Source organism: Triticum urartu, chromosome 1A, assembly GCF_056163025.1.
Source record: "Triticum urartu cultivar PI428250 chromosome 1A, HENAU_Tu73, whole genome shotgun sequence".
In the NCBI taxonomy this organism is placed as follows: Eukaryota; Viridiplantae; Streptophyta; class Magnoliopsida; order Poales; family Poaceae; genus Triticum; species Triticum urartu.
This window is the reverse complement of record NC_141873.1, coordinates 550702074-550722658: the sequence shown is the minus strand read 5'-3', so window position 1 is coordinate 550722658 and position 20585 is coordinate 550702074. Positions and strand designations below refer to the sequence as shown.

The window sequence follows — 20585 nt, the reverse complement described above, 5'->3', positions numbered from 1 at the left end:
GATTTTCTCTCGAAAGAAGTGAGTGGGAGGAAAGTAGAACTTGATGAGGTAACTGTACCTGCTCCCTTATTGGAAAGTAGTTCATCACAGAAACCAGTTCGTGTGACATCTACACCAATTAGTGAGGAAGCTAATGATGATGATCATGAAACTTCAGATCAAGTTACTACTGAACCTCGTAGGTCAACCAGAGTAAGATCCGCACCAGAGTGGTATGGTAATCCTATTCTGGAGGTCATGTTGCTAGACCATGACGAACCTACGAACTATGAGGAAGCGATGATGAGCCCAGATTCCGCAAAATGGCTTGAGGCCATGAAATCTAAGATGGGATCCATGTATGAGAACAAAGTGTGGACTTTGGTTGACTTTCCCGATGATCGGCAAGCCATCGAGAATAAATGGATCTTCAAGAAGAAGACAGACGCTGATGGTAATGTTACTGTCTACAAAGCTCAACTTGTTGCGAAAGGTTTTCGACAAGTTCAAGGAGTTGACTACGATGAGACCTTCTCACCCGTAGCGATGCTTAAGTCCGTCCTAATCATGTTAGCTATTGCCGCATTTTATGATTATGAAATTTGGCAAATGGATGTAAAGACTGCATTCCTGAATGGATTTCTGGAAGAAGAGTTGTATATGATGCAACCTGAAGGTTTTATTGATCCAAAAGGTGCTAACAAAGTGTGCAAGCTCCAGCGATCCATTTATGGACTGGTGCAAGCCTCTCGGAGTTGGAATAAACGTTTTGATAGTATGATCAAAGCATATGGTTTTATACAGACTTTTGGAGAAGCCTGTATTTACAAGAAAGTGGGTGGGAGCTCTGTAGCATTTCTAATATTATATGTGGACGACATATTGTTGATTGGAAATGATATAGAATTTCTGGATAGCATAAAAGGATACTTGAATAAGAGTTGTTCAATGAAAGACCTCGGTGAAGCTGCTTACATATTGGGCTTCAAGATCTATAGAGATAGATCAAGACGCTTAATTGGACTTTCACAAAGCACATACCTTGACAAAGTTTTGAAGAAGTTCAAAATGGATCAGGCAAAGAAAGGGTTCTTGCCTGTGTTACAAGGTGTGAAGTTTAGTAAGACTCAATGCCCGACCACTGCAGAAGATAGAGAGAAAATGAAAGATGTTCCCTATGCTTCAGCCATATGCTCTATCATGTATGCAATGCTGTGTACCATACCTGATGTGTGCCTTGCTATTAGTTTAGCAGGGAGGTACCAAAGTAATCCAGGAGTGGATCACTGGACAGCGGTCAAGAACATCCTAAAGTACCTGAAAAGGACTAAGGATATGTTTCTCATTTATGGAGGTGACAAAGAGCTCATCGTAAATGGTTACGTTGATGCAAGCTTTGACACTGATCCGGACGATTCTAAATCGCCAACCAGATAGGTGTTTATATTGAACGGTGGAGCTGTCAGTTGGAGCAGTTCTAAACAGAGCGTCGTGGTGGGATCTATATGTGAAGCGGAGTACATATCCGATCTAGGTGTTATACCTAGTGCGTCGGGTCCAATGAAAATCTTTTGTGGCAATACTGGTGCAATTGCCTTGGCAACGGAATCCAGATTTCATAGGAGAACCAAGCACATCAAGAGACTCTTCAACTCCATCCGGGATCAAGTCCAGGTGGGAGACATAGTGATGTGCAAGATACATACGGATCTGAATGTTGCAGACCCATTGACTAAGCCTCTTCCACGAGCAAAACATGATCAGCACCAAGGCTCCATGGGTGTTAGAATCATTAATGTGTAATCTAGATTATTGACTCTAGTGCAAGTGGGAGACTGAAGGAAATATGCCCTAGAGGCAATAATGAAGTTATTATTTATTTCCTTATATCATGATAAATGTTTATTATTCATGCTAGAATTGTATTAACCGGAAACATGATACATGAGTGAATACATAGACAAACAGAGTGTCACTAGTATGCCTCTACTTGACCAGCTCGTTGATAAAAGATGGTTATGTTTCCTAGCCATAGACATGAGTTGTCATTTGACTTGACCCATTCCGTTAGCTTAGCACTTGATCGTTTAGTATGTTGCTATTGCTTTCTTCATGACTTATACATGTTCCTATGACTATGAGATTATGCAACTCCCGTTTACCGGAGGAACACTTTGTGTGCTACCAAACGTCACAACATAACTGGGTAACTATAAAGGTGCTCTACAGGTGTCTCCGAAGGTACTTGTTGAGTTGGCGTATTTCGAGATTAGGATTTGTCACTCCGATTGTCGGAGAGGTATCTCTGGGCCCACTCGGTAATGCACATCACTATAAGCCTTGCAAGAATTGTAACTAATGAGTTAGTTGCGGGATGATGTATTACAGAACGAGTAAAGAGACTTGCCGGTAACGAGATTGAACTAGGTATTGAGATACCGACGATCGAATCTCGGGCAAGTAACATACCAATGACAAAGGGAACAACGTATGTTGTTATGCGGTTTGACCGAAAAAGATCTTCGTAGAATATGTGGGATCCAATATGAACATCCAGGTTCCGCTATTGGTTATTGACCGGAGACGTGTCTCGGTCATGTCTACATAGTTCTCGAACCCGTAGGGTCCGCATGCTTAAACTTCGGTGACGATCGGTATTATGAGTTTTTGTGTGTTGATGTACCGAAGGTACTTCGGAGTCCCAGATATGATCACAGACATGACGAGGAGTCTCGAAATGGTCGAGACGTAAAGATCAATATATTGGACGACTATGTTCGGACATCGGAAAGGTTCCGGAAGGTTTCAGACATATACCAGAGTACCGGGGGTTCGGTAACCCCCCGGGGGCTTAATGGGCCTACATGGGCCTTAGTGGAAATAGAGGGTAGCAAGGGGAGTGTGGGGCGCGCCCCCCAAGGCCCAAACCGAATTGGTTTAGGGCAAGGGGGCCGACCCCCTCTTTCCTTCTCCTCCTCTCCCTTTCATTCCCCCTCTCCTACTCCTAATAGGAAAAGGAGTCCTACTCCTAGTGGGAGTAGGACTCCCCCCTTGGCGCGCCCTCCTTGGCCGGTTGCCTCCTCCCCCTTGCTCCTTTATATACGGGGGCAGGGGGCACCCCATAGAGACAACAATTGATCATTGATCTCTTAGCCGTATGCGGTGCCCCCCTCCACCATAATCCACCTCGATCATATCGTAGTGGTGCTTAGGCGAAGCCCTGCGTCGGTAGCATCATCATCACCGTCACCACGCCGTCGTGCTGACAAAACTCTCCTGTGAAGCTTTGCTGGATCGGAGCTCTCAGGACGTCATAGAGTTGAACGTGTGCAAAACTCGTAGGTGTCGTGTGTTCGGTACTTGGATCGGTCGGATCGTGAAGACGTACGACTACATCAACCGCGTTGTGCTAACGCTTCCGCTTTCAGTCTATGAGGGTACGTGGACACACTCTCCCCTCTCGTTGCTATGCATCACCATGAACCTGTGTGTGCGTAGGACTTTTTTTGAAATTACTGCGTTCCCCAACACTAGCCCTCGTCTACCCAACCTACCATGTCTTCCAACTATTGTTATAGACCCCACGTCGTTGTCACCTGCGGCTTTCCTGGTGATTGCCCCTCGTACTCTTCTTTACTACATTGGTTGCCAGCGTGTCGTGGATTCTTCAGATCCGCCATCCTCGACTACTATGTCTCCTTCTGTTGGCAACACACCTCCTCTGGCTCAACCTGCTTATAGCTTCCGTGCTCGCCCGCTTCCGCCTATTGTCCGCTATGGGTGTTCTGATGCTGCTCTTCTCGAGACACGACTTCTTATCGAGTCGTCGTGTTCTTCCCAAACAACAACATATGATGACATGTGGGATCACATCCCCCCCCCCCTCGGTCCCCCGTGCTTATCCCATCACGTGTAACTTGTAAGTGGGTCTACAAAGGTTTAGCGTCTAATGGTTCTTGAGCGTTACAAAACTCGTCTTATGACCCGTGGCTTTCAGCAGGAACATGACTATGAGTACGATGAGACATTTGCTCATGTGACACATATGGCCACTCTTCGCACACTTCTTAGTGTGATATTTGTTTGCCATTGGTCTGTCTCTCAGCTTGATGCCAAGAATGCATTTCTTAATGGTGAGTTGCATGAGAAAGCCCCTCGTGTCTGGTTTGAGCGTTTTGTCTTAGTGGTGACCGCGGCTAGTTTTTGGCGAGTGCTCATGATCCTGCACTTTATGTGCACCTTTAGCTCATGGTCAAACTCTTATGCTATATGTCGATGCATGATCATCACTGGCGACGACGTTGAGTGGATTGCCTTTGTGAATACTTGTCTTAGTGAATAGTTTCTATATCTGGTCTTGGTGTTATTTCCTACTTCCTTGGGATTGAGGTTTCTTGTACCTCGGATGGCTTCTTTATTTCCCAAGAGGGTTAGAAAGGAGGGGTATTAAGAATGTGAAAGGGGGTGTCAATTCAAGCAGATAAGGCATAGCTTAACCCTAGCTAACTTACTTAGCATAGAAATACTAGTAAAACAATACTTTATGCATGGAAAATAATTCGAAGTGTGCAATGCAAATATGGGTTCAACATGATTAGAGTAGGTTCCTTGCCTCGCTCGGCAAAGTCTCCAATGCACACTTCGAATATAGTGAGCACAATGCGGAGATGAGTATCAACCATCTCATCTAGAGCTTTTTCCTGCACCCTACAGTATTGGGGCAGCCTGTTCGTTCGCTCGCAAAGTTTGATGCGTTCGCTTCGGTTTTTTTTCCTTTTTCTTTCGGTTTTCTCTATTTCTTTTATGGTTTTCGGTCATCTGTGTTTTCCTTGCTTCTTTTTATTTTTTACAATGGGTATTCTTTGGTTTCATGTTTTCTGTGGTTTTCTTTTGTTTCTTCCTTGGTTTTTCTTTTTTTTATTATACTTCTGTTTTATCTGGTTTTTTCTCTGTATTCTTTGCGTTCTCATTTTTCTTCGTTGCTTTTCATCATTTTTCCTATGTATATAACATATCTAACACAATGTACATTTTAGGTGTACACGTGGAACATTTTCTGGATGCGTGCTCTACATTTCTCAAATACACGATGTGTATTTTTCTTTAAAAAACATGTTATGAACAATTTTTTAAATACATGGTCATCAAATTTTTTATTACATGTTGAATTTTTTTAATAAACATTTTTGTAAACTGCTTGAACATTTTATAAATACATGACTAAGAAATTTTTTCAGCATTTGTTTTTTACGTCTATTTTCTCATACACATTTGTACATTTTCGCGTACATCAAAAACATTTTTATATAACATTTTTGACAATATATATTTTTTGATATCTACATTTTCTATACACATTGTAAAAAAATTGTATACATCAGGAACAATTTTATATAAACATGATTAACATGACTAACATGTTTTAAAACATATATTTTTTCATGTCTACTTTTTCTATAAACATTGAACATTTTTTATATACATCAGGAACATTGTATATATACACATTTAAATAAATTTCAAAGAGATGATTAAAAAAATTTAAACATATATTTTTGATGTATACTTTTGGTATACACATTCTACATTTTTCTATACATCAGGAAAGTTTTTTATATACACATTTAACATTGTCCAAATACATGATTACAAAATTTTAAAACTTTTTTATGTCTATTTATTTCCATACACATTGTAAAAAATTTGTATACGTTTTTCATGTACATCAAAAACATTTTGTTCGATACACATTTAACATTTTTTAGATGGATGATTATCATTTTTCAAAAAACTGAAAACGTGTACCTTTTTATTTCTACATTTTTCAAACACATTGTACATTTTTAAATACGTGACTAACATTTTTGATAATTTATATTTTTTGATATCTACATTTTCTATACAGATTATAAAAAAAATGTATACACCAGGAACAATTTTTCTATAAACATTTTTGACAATTTATATTTTTTTGATATCTACATTTTCTATACACATTATAAAAAATTGTATACACCAGGAACAATTGTATACGTGATTAACATTTTGTAAAACATATATGTTTTCATGTCTACTTCTTCTATAAACATTGAACATTTTTTATATACACCTAGGACGCCGGCTGGTTGCTGTGAGTAAGTTGTACAGTACCTAGGAAGTTTCCACATTGTGGATTTAGTAGATTTCCACCGAGTTACAATTGTTTTCCTCATCCAAGGTATCACCTAGCAGCAATACAAGAAGATAGTAGGGTATATGGTCTAGTATAGGGGGTATGGTACGGTAGTTAGTGCGGGGAGATACGGTCTTAGGGTTGCTGGAAGGGGCACATGTATAGGTGGGGTCTCTGAACCATCACTAGTGTAGATCTGTCCTATTAAGTCCCCACCTTCGCACATGATAAAGAATAAACATGTGTGATGAACACACGGCACACCATAAACCAACGTGTGTGAAACTGGAATCATCGCACACACTTATCTTTTCTTTTTGCGAAACACGTTTATTTTTTTAAAACTGTTTGCCATTGGGTACACACAGTTCGGAAAAATTAATTGTGTGCGATCAACCAATTATTAGACATGGTTCATTTAAAGCACCCATGGGCGATGCATTGCACACAATTCATCCATACGAATTGTTTGTGTTGTATTCAATCATCAGCCACGATTGATCCGCTAAACCTGTGTGCGATTGAGTTTTACGTCAATACCAAATAACTTGTGTGCGCTGCTGCAAAATCGCACATGGGTGGATAAAAACTAGTGTCAGCCCACGCAACTTGTCAAATCACTCCACGTTGCGGCAAGGGCTGGACTGGATTAGTTTTGTTCCCGCCAGAACGCTCGTCGGTGCGCATTCACCCTGCCCATTTTTCAGCGATTGCCATGAGTCGGCGCCGCAACGGTGCGATGCGAGCATCGATGCCTCTATTCCCGCGCATCGCCGAGCCTTATAGCCCAAGTATGGCGGCCGACTTCTCTAGAAAACCCCCAATCGCCCCAGAGATCAAGAAAACCCCCATTTCTTCGCCGCCGCCGCCGCTGATAGACCCAATGGCTTCGGTACGCCAGAAAAGTTAGAGTAAGGGCAGCAGCTTAATTTGCTTACCTGACATCTCGGGACTGCAAATTCAAGTAAATCCAAGAATGAGGAAACTGGTGCGATCACTATGCATAGAGAAAGGCTGTTATAAAAAGATTTACATACCTGTTTCTCAATCTCAGCTATCTGTTGCCTCTGCTGTGACCGCGGACCTATTTCAGCACCAAGTATCATACCACGAATCTCATCTCAGATTGCGTAAGTGCACAAGTGTTAACATTGTTTTTATTTGCAGATCAGAAAGAATGAGATCCCTGAGCGCACATTCAATCTTGAGCCACTGCTCATCAGTCAAAGATTGATGGCCAGATATGATGCGGTTCGGTAACCATTGTCTTGACAGGCTTCAGCAACATCTTGGACTTGTTAGCATCTCATCTCCTTGAATTGGGGATTATCCTGCCCATACAGGAAACCTTCAGAAATACTTACCAGTTCTTGGATTGAAAATAAGAAATTGTAACTTGATAGACATTTGTGTCATCCACAAACCATATGATTTGATTGATGATCATCCCTCCGCACCGTAGTTCTGTGAAGACAGATATGGCTCGGTGGGTTCAGATGAATACAACAGAAGTCCCTTTCTTATTCTCTCCCACAGCACATACAGAGCAGGATTTGACTGTCAAAAGAGAAAATAAACAAGCATGTCATTTATTAAATAAGATTATTTTTTCACTACAACAGAGATATTGCCATAGAGCTATATTTGCTACAGTTAGCATGGTAATTACCTTCATGATCTTGTTCATTGCTTGCTGGGGGATATTCCATAGCTTTCCATCTTGTTCATTGCTTGCTGGGGGATATTCCATAGCTTTCCATCTTGTTCATTGCTTGATCATGTTAATTAATTGATATCTAATTATTCACGTTAGAGTTCTAAAATCAAAAGAAAAAAACTCTTTCAGAAAGGGTGGCCAGGGCAAGTACTGAAAGGCAAGGCAGACATCTAGATATCAAGACTCTGCTCTGCTCTGCCAAAAGAAAAACCCCTTGCATCACTACTTATCTAAATATCAACACTCTGCTCTGCTCTTCTCTTCTCTTCTCTTCTCTAAGCAGAGTAGGCGCAGCCAACACATCATTACAACTGCTACATATGGCTCCTGCCCAAACACATGTCCATAAACAACTCACCGCCACTATGTTCACCAATTCTTCCTTCAGATTACAGCAAGCGACTGAAACAATATAAACTACAAATGGTAGTCTTAGTCACCATGCAGCTACATTACTGGTCCTTCTCTCAACCTCATAAAAGCGCTTGTTGCCAACAATATAAATTACACAACACTTGTCTTTTCACCAGAAAACAGCAACCTACTGCATTCACGCGCCACCAGGCCGAGCAGCAGCAGGATGAGGATGTCTCCCTTCCACCTGCTTACATTAAGATTTAGACTAGATGAGACTAGAGCTGGGTTTATTAAGCGTATCAAGGTAGTATATACTCCCTCTGTTCCAAAATAGATGAGACTAGAGCTGGGTTTATTAAGTTGAGTCATCTATTCTGGAACGGAGGGAGTAGTAGCGTAGCGCTGCTAACTTAATTGTCCAAATCATGCAATTCTCAATTGAATGTAGGATCGAACAGTGAAAGCAATATACACAGCCAGTCAATCAACAGGTAATGTTTTGCTTTGCATGTTGCTAATAGGCACCAGCTTAGTTTCTTCCCAAGTAGTTCAACATATCACTGACACATATCCACTGTTGTTAATTAGTGCCGTACCAACGGAATCAACTAAGAGAACTGCACCTTGAAGCACAATTAATAGCAGAGAGAGAAAAGAATACCAGATTGATTCAATCAAGAGGACAATATGATCTGATCTCCCTAGCTTAGCTGTCAATGCAGTTTTTCCTTTCCTCGATCTGCTTTTTGTCATTGGTCCTTGCTTTTATCTCCTGATGATCCGGATGCTACTACTTCTTGGTCCTCTGCAACCATGGTGTGGAATAACCCAACAGAGAAAAGACACTCAATAAGAGAGAATTACAAAAGAAAACAAATAGTTAAGCATTATTTCAAACAAATACATTAAGAGTTGTGTTAATTTACCTCTAGTTTCGATCAAGTGCTGCGACAGTGCATCCCTCACGCTGACGGCGTCCTCATCTGCTACCTGGCGCACTTGCTTGATGTAACTATCCTCCTGATCGCACATAGCGAACCCCCGTCTATAAATCATCCTACAAAAACAAATCCCATTTCTATCCTACCATGAGCATGCAGTGTGGAACTTGCAGTGCCTGCCTGGCCTTCCCTTCTCTATATGTAAATACTGACCTAAAAAACTGAAGAAATCCTCTAAAGGGACAAAAAGACTAAATGAAACAAATTGTTGCTTAGAAATGATCTCCTACAAAAATAATGACAATAGAAAACCACATGAATTATAAAAAACAGTGATGGGCTGACCATTGCTTATCCAGCAACAACATTGAAAAAAATAAGAAATTCTGCTTCACATGGTTCTACAGAACTAACTGCTCAATGTTGATCTGAAATACATTTATATGATTGAAAACTAAATAGAAGACTGAACCATGTGAGCTACGGTTTCAGAGCTACAATACATAGTTTGTATTGAAGAAAAGTTCAGATTGAATACTGATTTAAAAGTCTAATGTTAAAAATAAAACTAAGGAATGAATAATGATTTAAAAGAATAATATCAAGAAGTTCCAAAATTGAAGAGTGCAAGGAACTCAGAAATGACCAAAGGACAAAACTAATAAACAAAAATTAAATACAAGAATGAGAACACACGAAGTCTGGAACAGAACTTAAACTGTCCAAAAAAAGCAAACACACGAAGACAGACATATTTGATTCACCCCCCTGCCATGGTCGGTAGGTTGGGCTGGATGGCTACCAATTTCTCCCTCATCGCCCCGCACAGCTGCACTTGGACACTAAGGAAAACCGGTTTTTGGCTCTCAGACGGGAATGAGGTGCCTGATCTTCCTCGAAAATGAATTGAATGAGGCCAGACCCACCCTCCCCTCCCAAGGCGCTCCCGCGGGCGCCCCCGGGAGGCAACCCTAGCGCCGCCGCCCCCAACTCACTCCCCCCCTCCACTGCTGCCACCGGTGGCATCGCCAGGAAAAGGCCGCGTGGCGCAGGCGATGGCGGGGCTGCTTCCTCCCGCGCACAGGTGGCGGACGTCGCGGGGTGCCTGCCCTGCTCGGTGGCATCGGGCATCGGGCCAGCCTCTGCTCCGGCTTCCTCCCTCCTCCTGGCATCCTGGTGGATTGCCGCCGCCTCCTCCTCTCCTCCACCTCCACCTCGGCTCGTGGGACCTGGAGGCCCGGGGGCGTGCTGGCGGCGTATCTGGCTGCCCCTGTCCAGATCCGGCTGGTAGTGGCGGTTGGCGGCGGCAGGGGTGGTCGGCGGGCCTTCTAAGGTGGTGGTGCTGCAGCTGGTGTTCACTCTACTCCGATGGGGTGACGGGGCATCGGCTGGACCTGGCCAGGGCGTGGAGGCATAGGTGGTGTGGTGGTGATTGGCGCTCCTCTGGAGGCCTTCTTCAGCGACAGGGTGCGGTCGGCCCTCGCCGACGGAGGGGTGGCCGCCTCTTCCTCGCTTGGTTCTTGCCGAAGGCCGTGGTAGGGCGTTAGGGATGACGCAGGGGAGGCTGCTGGAGGGATGGGTAGACCGACTACCTGTCACCGACACAGGGGTGCACCGGTCTGGACGAGCTCCACTCCCCCTCGCCTTTTCCTGGCCTCATGCCTCCTAGCCGCCGACCGTTGTTCGCGGCGGGTCGGTCATTGGGGGCTCCGATGGTGCTAGGGATCTGCTAGTTGGATCAAAGCTCGTGCCTTTGATGGTCTTTGGAGTGTCTAGATGCATTGCCCTTGGTGGCGGGAGCCTTTTCCTGGCCTCGTGCCTCCTAGCCGCCGACCGTTGTTCGTGGCGGGTCGGTCATTGGGGGCTCCGATGGTGCTAGGGATCTGCTAGTTGGATCAAAGCTCGTGCCTTTGATGGTATTTGGAGTGTCTAGATGCGTTGCCCTTGGTGGTGGGAGTTGCAGGCTCGTGGGCGGAGCTCATGGCTCGGGCACGGACGGGCTTGTTGTCATGGCCGTGTGGGCGGCATGGGGGCGGGCTTCGACGTTCTCGATGGTGCTGCAGCCAGCGCTCTCATGTAGGGTCGTACCCTGGGCGGAGGCGGAGGGTGGTGGCCGGGATGAAAATCTCGTCTGGCTCGGGCCAGACCGATGGCGGCGGGGTTCATGCATCGTTCCCTTCTTTGAAGGCTCCATCGCAGTGGCCCTGCGTCCTTCGTGTTACTCCGAGCGAAAACCTCAATTCTCTGGATCAGGCAGTGGTGGCTCTTTAGTGTCGTTTGTTTTGTGGAAGCACCGCTTTGGAGTCCCTAGTTCCGTCGAGTTGCGGTTTCGTCTCCTCATAGAGACTATTCACGGTGGAGAGCTCTTTAGATCCTTAGCTATGCTCTTCTGCCTACTTGTTTGCTTTGGGGTGTTTGGAGTACTGTTGTTGTTCGCCAGCTCCCTTGTATTTGCCTCTGGTGTGTGTGGTGTCGGGTGTTTTGCAGCCTGTATATCAATCATTGCTTTATATATAAAGTGGGGCAAAAGCCTTTTTCGGTAAAATGAATTGAATCAAAGAGGGGAAAGGGGACTCACGAGCCCACACAGTGCCTGGACGTGCGCCGAAGTCAGCTCCTTCCCCACTGAAACGCTCCGGCCACCAACACCGCCACTGCCCTCTACATGAGCCTCCACCGGTCCTCTGGTGTGTGTGTGTCAGGTGTTTTGCAGCTTGTATGTCAACCATTGATTTATATATAAAGTGGGGCAAAAGCCTTTTTCGGTAAAATGAATTGAATCAAAGAGGGGAAAGGGGACTCACGATCCCACATAGTGCCTGGCCGTGCGCCGAAGTCAGCTCCTTCCCCACTGAAATGCTCCGGCCACCAACACCGCCGCCGTCTACACGAGCCTCCACCGGTCCTCCCCCCTCCCCCCTCCGCCCGGACACACACACTCTCAGCAGGTCACCCCCTATACAAATGAATAACTGAAAAGGACCCACAACCCGACCCGCACTCGTGAGTGACAGACAAATGAGGGACACATGCGACGCTGAGATTCGTGCATGATCAGCCAGCCACAAATTTCAACCTAAAGCCAAATTAAAAACATATGTCTGATTTTTAGAAGAAAAAAGTGTACATATTAGCAGAAAAGAACATCACTGCTGACAAGATTTAATAAACCAGCGAGATTAATTTAGGAGACGGACAAATTCTAGACAATTACACTTGCTAGATTTTTCATAGCAAGGAAGGATGCATTTCAGAGCTTGAATCACATGATACGACATTATGTGAAGATTCACTATTCTATTAGGACAGAGTAATTTCAATCAACACTTCTAAGGCAAGCAATACAAACAAGGTAACTGCAGGTCCCTCCACATTTTCGCATCCGGGCTTGGGACCGGCAAAGGCAGTGTTAAACCACAACAATACAAAACACACCAATCATTCACGAAAGCATACAGGCCACACCATCAAAGCAATACACACAGAGTCACACAAGCACACACTCAATCAAGCACTTGCACACAAGAAACGGGCATAGATATGGGCACATCACACACACAGTCTCACACACACACAATGTAGCACTTGCACGCAAAAAACAGACAGAAACAGACATAGATAGGGGCACATCACACACACAAACACAATTGAGCGCGTGCACACAAGAAATGGAAAGAAACAGACATAGATAGGGGCAAAAACAGAAAGCTAATACATGCAAGACCGAAGTAAACTCAGAAAGTTAATAATAGGCTCTCCCTTATTTAGAAAATAAATTCTGGGAAACCATGTCCGCTTTGTGTTTTTCAAGAACTTACTTTCTTTAGGATGAGCTGCACCAACTTTAATTTCAGATGATAAATTTGGAATTAAACCCGCATCATCTGAATCATAATTAGCAAGACCAAGAAGAGCACCTTTAGGAGAATTAGCCCAGTATCATCAGAACGACCAGTACAGCTGTGGTCTTGACTTATGATTCTCCCAGACCAAGCTCCTTTGAGCTAGAGACACCAGTGGTCTCATTTGCTGCAACACAGAGGTGATAATCAGCAATGTAATTGGCCTATTTACATTAAGTTTTAGTATAATTCACTCACGTTCAGCTGATGAATCATCTTCGTTCATAACTTTGGCCGCGATCTCATTAAAAAGATCATCATTAACCTGGAAATGACAAAAGTACAAAAGTAAGAAATGGCAGTCTTGCTGAATTTAGAACAGAAGTGCTTCTGTCATCCGTGCAATGACAAACCTTCAGAAGAACTTCTGTCAACACACGCTTAATTTCCTTGTTGATTGCTGCCATCCGTGCCACTTCGACTTCATCCTGTCAGTCAATTTTGTACATCAGTAATTTTCTCAAGAGGCTCAATTTCATATACCGGGATCAGGTAGCTATACAAATCCATAAATTCAATACCAACTTCTTTAAAAGCATGCTGAGTAAGAAGATGCCGTTTTATGCTTGAGAATTTCCTCGACTCCAGCCAATGGACCGTGGTTGTATAAATAAATAGGCCGCTTCCCACGTTGAATCTCATGCTGACACCGGCGCACTTCATTAGGATCCAAAACTAACCACAGAAAATGATACAATAATATGAACACAGCGCATATAGCAGCAAAATCACACACAGCAGAAAAAAAACAATTAAGCAAAACGTACCAGGAACATATTCAGAGCGACTTGGAACAGATCGATCAGAAGCATGAACCGAAGAAGAAGAAGGCAGCCGATCAGCACACCGAACTGCAAGAACCCATACCACAAACCCAAAGCAAAGAATCTAGATACCGAGAAATAAGGCCTCCAGAATAGCTTGTTTATAGGCAGCAGAAGCAAAAAGAAAGGAACACACCCGTACCATGAGAAGAGCCCAGAAAAATCGGCCCAAATAATCCGACATACAAAAATGATATGTGGCAAACAAGGAGACACAATCAAAACTAGAAAGCACACGTCACCTAAGATGGAAACAGTCAGAGTGTCAGGAGACAGTCAAAGCAGTGGACTTCAAAACATCCAAAACGTGTGTGCAGACCTCTCCACCTAAAAAATCACGCACAGAAGTAAAACCAAAGCACCACACGCGTCATGCTGAGAAGGCACCGTAAAAGAAAATCAAAAAGGGAGAAAAATCGAACCCTTATAGGCCTAGATTCTTAGCTACTCGCTTCCCTTTGGTATCGTATAAGAAAAACACTAACCCCGTACAACTTCAGAAAGGAATCAGTAAGTTTATAGCAAGGAAGGATGCATTTCAAAGCTTGAATCACATGCTACCAAATTATGCGAAGATTCACTATTCGATTACGACAGTAACCTAAACTGTGTAATTTCTATCGACACTCATAATGCAAACAATACAAAGAAGGTAACTGCAGCTCCCTCCACATTTTCACACCCGGGCTTGGGACCGGCAAAGGCAGTGTTAGGCCACAACAATATAAAACACAAGTTATACACAATCAATCATTCAACAAAGCATACAAACCACACCATCAAGAAAATGCAATATTCACACAGTCACACAGACACACAGAGTCAAGCACACACACAGTCAAGCCACACACATATTCACCATCAAGCCACACACAGAGAGTCAAGCAACACACACAAAGAAGCCACACACATAGAGTCAAGCATACAAACACAAGTTATACACAATCAATCATTCAACAAAGCATACAAACCACACCATCAAGCAAATGCAATATTCACAGAGTCACACAGACACACAGAGTCAAGCACACACACAGTCAAGCCACACACATATTCACCATCAAGCCACACATAGAGAGTCAAGCAACACACACAAAAAAGCCACACACATAGAGTCAAGCCACACAGTCACACACACAGAATGGAGCGCTTGCACACAAGAAACAGACAGAGAAAGGGGCACAAATTAAACAGAAAGCTAACACATGCAAGACCGAAGTAAACTCAGAAAGCTATAAAGAATTTCCAGAACTTGAATGAGTAAACCGATTTCTCTAGCGGGGTGAGGGTGATTCAGATCTTCGTTCCTGAAAATAGGAAGCTAGTTAGAGGCTGAGTACCATCAAACATAAGAGGAAAAATTACAACAACATAAATATACTCAAAGCATACTTCATTCTGCTTGGACTTTGCCATTGACATTCATTAATTGTTTTCATCATCACAGCTGGAGCTCCCTTCAGAACTGTCGTCATCACCACTGCTTTGTTTCTTGGGGACCTTAGAGACTGGCTTGGCACCACCAGAAGATGAATCCTGGGATAGAATAAGAAATGCAATATATACCAAAATCTTCAGATGAAAAAGCAAACACCAAAAATTAAGTACCTTAGGCTTCTTTAGTGCAGGCTCTTCATCACTCTCATCAGAATCATCCTTGGACTGCAAATATTGAACTACAACAAGATCAACTAATGTATAACAAATATCAAAGAAGACAATGCTTTCAAGAAAATAAAATTTTAAAAATAATGCGTACATGTTCGCTCTTTTTTCTCTGTTGTCAGAGGCCTCTTAGCAGGAATAGTAGATTTTGCTGGCTGCAAAACATTGGAAGGAATTTTAAGCATTGCACAACAAAAAAAGTGACCAAGAGTAAGCAAGTAACAGAACACTTACTTCATCAGAATCTGAATCCGAGTCATTATCTGAGCTAGCACTAGATTCTTCTTTCTTTATAGAAACTGTTTTAACAACGGTATCCTGGACATAGAAAGTAACCGCATTAGAAAGATGGCATTTGCTAGCAGCAAAACAATGTTTAAGAAATACAAATATCACACAAGAGAAGTTACCAAGAGTAAACAAGTACAACAGAGAACTTCTTCAGAATCTGAATCTGAGTCAGAATCTGAGCTATCACTAGATTCTTTATTCTTACAGCAACAACCTTGGAAGATTGAACTGGTTTAGCAGTGGTATCCTGGAAATATATTGAAAATGTTAGTATCACATTATAAAGACAGAATGATGAAGCCTTAGTTTTCATATAACTAGTAGACTAATACCTCCTCAGAGTCAGAATCAGAACTTCCAATGGATTCTACCACTTTCTTGGCCACTCGTTTTTTAGTGGCCATATCCTGCAAACAGTTTTCCGGTTAGGACTAAGAAATATGAGTACTCCACATAATTAAACGACAAAATCAGGGGAATGGTAAGTAAAAGAAATATGTTTTATGCTTTTGTACTCAACAATCTCACATTGACATGCATTGCTAGAAATATGATTATTACCTTCTGATGAATCATCAGAATCACTGTCAGAGCCTTCCAATTCCTGGTTTTTCTTTTGTGCAGTAGCAACCGCAGAATTCTTTACTTCAGTGGCTGGCTTCTGAAAACCAATGAAGTGAAACATGGTGAAATTAGTCAAAAAGATAATTAAAAATGCTATTAAATGATGAAGCTTCCACTTCAAAATCGGTAGGTAAATGAATACCTCAGAGTCAGAGCTTTCAGAATCAGAACTTTCATTGGATTTTTCAATCTTCTTGGTTGCTGCTGGTGCTTTAGCGGAAAGCATATCCTGCATACATTGCTATACTCAGGACTAACAACATATTGCTGGTCAAGACTGGCACTTGTGCATACTCCGCAAATTTTAAACCATGATAGCAACAATGGGAAGTATGAGACAGAGCACATGGAGTACTCACTGTCGTTAACCTCATCTTACTCATTATTCATATTACAGTGCTAGTGGTTGAGTTCAGAATTGAGTGTACCCATGTGTTATGTTCATATTTCTGGAAAATAAAATCAGCTCAAGTTCATTAATAGTTTGTTTGGGTGCAGTACTGAGCAGCTATACAGGATCACCAAAGTATAAGATATCTGCAAGAGGCAAAAACTAACCATCCAGCACCGCGTTTGCCACATCAGTTGCCTCCGCACGAGTAGCCTTAGGTTGTCCGTCATACTGTCCACAACACGAGTAACAACAGCAGGCTTTCCAGCCATATTGCACTTGTGCAGAGCAGACTTCTGAAATAAGAACACCTAAAGAACGAACAAAGTAGTACTCAATAGAGACCCTTGATTTTTGTTTTAAAAAAGAGCAAATCTAACTAAAGCACATGAAATCATCACTAAGCTTCATGCAAATGAGAAAATTACATGTTAATCAAGCAAAATGCCTTCACAACTGCCAAGGGCACTCACAATGCTTGGCTCTTAGCACGTTATCATAGTCAAAATGCTGATGTGGCACTGTAATAATTAAGAAAGAATGAGAGTGGAGCTGTATGTTCATATAGATATGGCTCTTAGCTCGTTTTCTTTAAATTTCTCCACAATGCAATATCATTTAGATACGACCCTGAAGAAACAATGCATTGGGGTGATTCTCTCTAATTTTTTCACTACTAGGACGACACGTTAAGAGATAATGCATTGCGAAGGTTGAGATAACCAACCTTTTCAGGTGGAAGATCAATTCCAAGGTGACAGAATTATACCATCTGCTTCTTCCAGGATCTCATCAAAATGGTTCAAGCCCTGCAAGGAATAAGGAGTCAATAGGTGGTAAACAAATCAAAGTTTCGCAGGAATGTTGAAAGAATATCTTGAAATTACCTCCACATTCTCAATTTTGGAAAAAACAGAGTTTGACTAAGATCACCTAACTTAGAGAGGAACTCCTGTGCCTATTGCAGGAAAAAAAACTATCAACGTTGGGAACATTTGAAGTATGAAATGCAAACAAACATGTGAAGTAGTACACTCTAAATATTGACATAATGAGTTACTTACTTGCTGCACATCTTCTGCATGCCTTGTATAAGAGAGAGAAGAAGTCAATCTTGTTTGGAGCACCCCATTTTTTCATAACCTGAAAGTGGTGCATGCTCATAAAGTCATATAATGGGTTACAGCAAGGAGCTTCAGTTTCACGAAAAAATATATTTTTTTAACATGTAAAGTCTAGTCGCCAAGTTAATACAAGGAGCAAGAGAGATTCTTGGGAGGAGTTCCTTACATCTTTATCCTCATCAGGCAGCGTGGGCATGTCGATATGGATCGAGCAGTGCAATGTGAAGACATAATCACACAAAAAATCAGAAAAAAGAATAGTTAGTCTACACTAAACAAGCTAGTAGTAATAGGTGTGTTGCCTATGATTAGGAACTACCAATACCAAGTTAGCATACATGGATACGAGTTCACATTCAACAAACAGCAATCAATCATGCCACAACAATGTAAAACACAAGTTATACAACCAATCATTCAACAAAGCATACAAGCCACACCATCAAGCAAACGCAATATTCACAGTCACATCAGTCAAGCCACACAGAGTCACACACACAGTCAAGTCACACACAGAGTCAAGCCACACAGAGTCACACACACACAGTCAAGCCACACAGAGTCACACACACACACACAGTCAAGCCACGTGCGCGCACACACACACACAGTCAAGCCAGACATATTCACCATCAAGCCACGCAGTCACACACACAGAGAATGGAGCACTTGCACACAAGAAACAAACATAGATAGGGGCACAAACAGAGAAAGCTATAAAGACATTCCAGAACTTGAATGAGTAAAGTGATTTCTCTAGAGCGGTGAGGGTGATTCAGACAAAGCTATAAAGAAATTCAAGCACTGTGACTGTGAAGTAGCAGCAACATGAGGAATTACATGGTTTGCACTCTAGTAAATCTTTCTGCCTAAGCACCCCTGAATACACACAATCATATATGGGAACATAAGCACAGCATGACAAGAATTAAGCAATTGAAAAGAACATAAGCAGTAACACCCTGAACATACAGCAAGTAGAACAAGAATCGACAGAGGGCCAACAATCCAATTTCAATCAGAACAACCCATCCGAACAAGGCAGCGTTTGAGATCTGAACATCCATCAAGTACAGTAGTATCAAAGGGCGCATGCGTTTCAGATATGAAAATAACGGACGAACAACGCAGGTGACAGAACAGAGGAACGATCTGAACGACCACGGATAAACGGCAATCCAATTTCAAAAGCAGACGCGAACATCGGCCCGACGCGAACAAGAAACGCAGGAACGTGAGCGCCTCTCAGATGACAGAAGCGCACGCAGAAGTTTCTCAAACAGACTTGCTAGTTCGCAAACCAGACGACCCAAACCGACCGACCGCTCGCTTCCTCCACGGCACGGATACCCACGACGAGACGGCACGAAGAACACGCGAGGGCATCAGCGTAACGAACCCAGCAGCAACACAGGGGACCGAGCAGAATCAAAGCAAACGCGATTGCAAACGGACTATGGCGAGAACGCACAGAATCAAATCACACGCGATTCTATCTAAACTGACGACGGCGAGGACAAGCAAAATCAAAACAAACGCGATTCTGATCTAAACGGACTACAGCGAGGACAAGCAGAGCAGAATCGAATGAACCAGGCACGATTTCTGAACGAACGACGGCGAGGACGAGCAGAATCGAAAGAACCAGACGCGATTTCTGAACGAACGACGGCGAGGACGAACGAGCAGAACCAAATAAATCAGAACCCCGCAGACGAGCAAAACCAAATCTGATTCTTCTAATCCGAGCGGACGAATCGAGCGGGGATGAGCAAGATGAAACCGGACGCGAGAGGAGGCGAGGCACCAGTCGAGGACGAATCGAGGCGAGAGCGAGAGGCATGGCCCGGACGAAGAGAGGAGGAGTGGCCTCGGCGAAGAGAGAAGGAGCTGGCCGGCCAAAGGGCGCGCCTTTATAGTCGGGGCAGAGGCGGTCGCGGCAGCCGGGGGCTTGTCCTTGCCGGGCGCGGCTTCGGCGAGGTGGCGTGCGGCGGGTATAGAAGGAAAGTGGAGTTAGTGGGTAGCCGTTGGGGCTGGATCCGGAGCGGGGTGGGCAGGTCGAGGGCGGCGGCGGCGCTTCCGTCTCCGTCCCGAGTTGGGGACGGACAGGGTAACTTCCAACTAGGGTACTCGGGACACGGGAAATTTTCAAATGTGTTCTTTTTTACTGCTGGAAAAAATGCGTTTGGGTTAGGAAAATGCTACTACTGCCAGAAAAGAAAAAGAATATGTTAAAAAAAAGAAACTAAAAGGAATTAAAACGCCACGTTCATACTAGATGCTACAGGGAACGGAAACATTCACAATGTACTGCTCATTTCGTTAGCACCAACTTAAGTGTCGATTTTTTTTTTGCCCGGCTAGAATAGCTGGGGCATGTATCCGAGTTGATCGAAAACTCGTCTCTGCCCGATAGTGTGCGCAGGGTGTGAACCCTAGCTTCCACCGCTTCCCTCCCCCTTCTCGGCGCCTCTCCTCCCCTTCGCCGCCGTCGGGCAAAGCCCGGTCAGTGTAGGCGGCGCGGGGCGTTTCTCCCTCTCGATAGTGCGCGCGGCGCGGGACGGCACCGTGTCGGAGGTGCGGCGGCAGCAAGTCAGA

At 43.5% G+C, this 20585-nt stretch overlaps 1 protein-coding gene and 1 long non-coding RNA gene across 6 annotated transcripts; both read right to left on the bottom strand.

The window, feature by feature from the left end:
• Positions 1-6569: 6569 nt before the first annotated feature.
• Positions 6570-11912, bottom strand: LOC147992578 (uncharacterized). The gene is made up of 6 exons (XR_015609323.1): positions 9152-11912; positions 8887-9030; positions 7821-8469; positions 7576-7708; positions 7189-7482; positions 6570-7103 (listed from the first exon to the last, which is right to left on the bottom strand). It is a non-coding gene; the product is annotated as an uncharacterized LOC147992578 (long non-coding RNA).
• A 277-nt stretch (positions 11913-12189) lies between these two features.
• LOC125532097 (uncharacterized) lies at positions 12190-20206 on the bottom strand. 5 transcript variants are annotated; one of them, XM_087530991.1, is made up of 18 exons: positions 18154-20206; positions 17928-18006; positions 17751-17821; positions 17591-17672; positions 17031-17174; positions 16615-16701; positions 16410-16509; positions 16181-16255; positions 15968-16095; positions 15792-15875; positions 15652-15712; positions 15501-15554; positions 15285-15428; positions 13836-15199; positions 13594-13743; positions 13422-13496; positions 13267-13333; positions 12190-13195 (listed from the first exon to the last, which is right to left on the bottom strand). In XM_087530991.1, the coding sequence occupies exons 14-18, from the start codon at positions 13878-13880 to the stop codon at positions 13140-13142; spliced, it is 393 nt and encodes a 130-aa protein (XP_087387117.1). In that variant the 5' UTR covers positions 13881-15199; positions 15285-15428; positions 15501-15554; positions 15652-15712; positions 15792-15875; positions 15968-16095; positions 16181-16255; positions 16410-16509; positions 16615-16701; positions 17031-17174; positions 17591-17672; positions 17751-17821; positions 17928-18006; positions 18154-20206; the 3' UTR covers positions 12190-13139. The 5 variants fall into 4 exon arrangements, 3 of the variants coding, with proteins under 3 accessions (XP_087387122.1, XP_087387117.1, XP_087387113.1); XR_007293736.2 differs by having other exon boundaries at positions 13590-13743; XM_087530996.1 differs by having other exon boundaries at positions 15501-15568.
• Between the last annotated feature and the right edge of the window lie 379 nt (positions 20207-20585).

Excerpts from the sequence above, each read along its gene's own strand:
- LOC125532097 (XM_087530987.1), bottom strand. The coding sequence starts at position 17,135 with ATGGCTGGAAAGCCTGCTGTTGTTACTCGTGTTGTGGACAGTATGACG. Across the intron at positions 16,702-17,030 it reads GGCAAACGCGGTGCTGGATG|GATATGCTTTCCGCTAAAGC; the intron begins GTTAGTTTTTGC and ends CAATGTATGCAG. Across the intron at positions 16,510-16,614 it reads CTGAAAGCTCTGACTCTGAG|AAGCCAGCCACTGAAGTAAA; the intron begins GTATTCATTTAC and ends ATTGGTTTTCAG.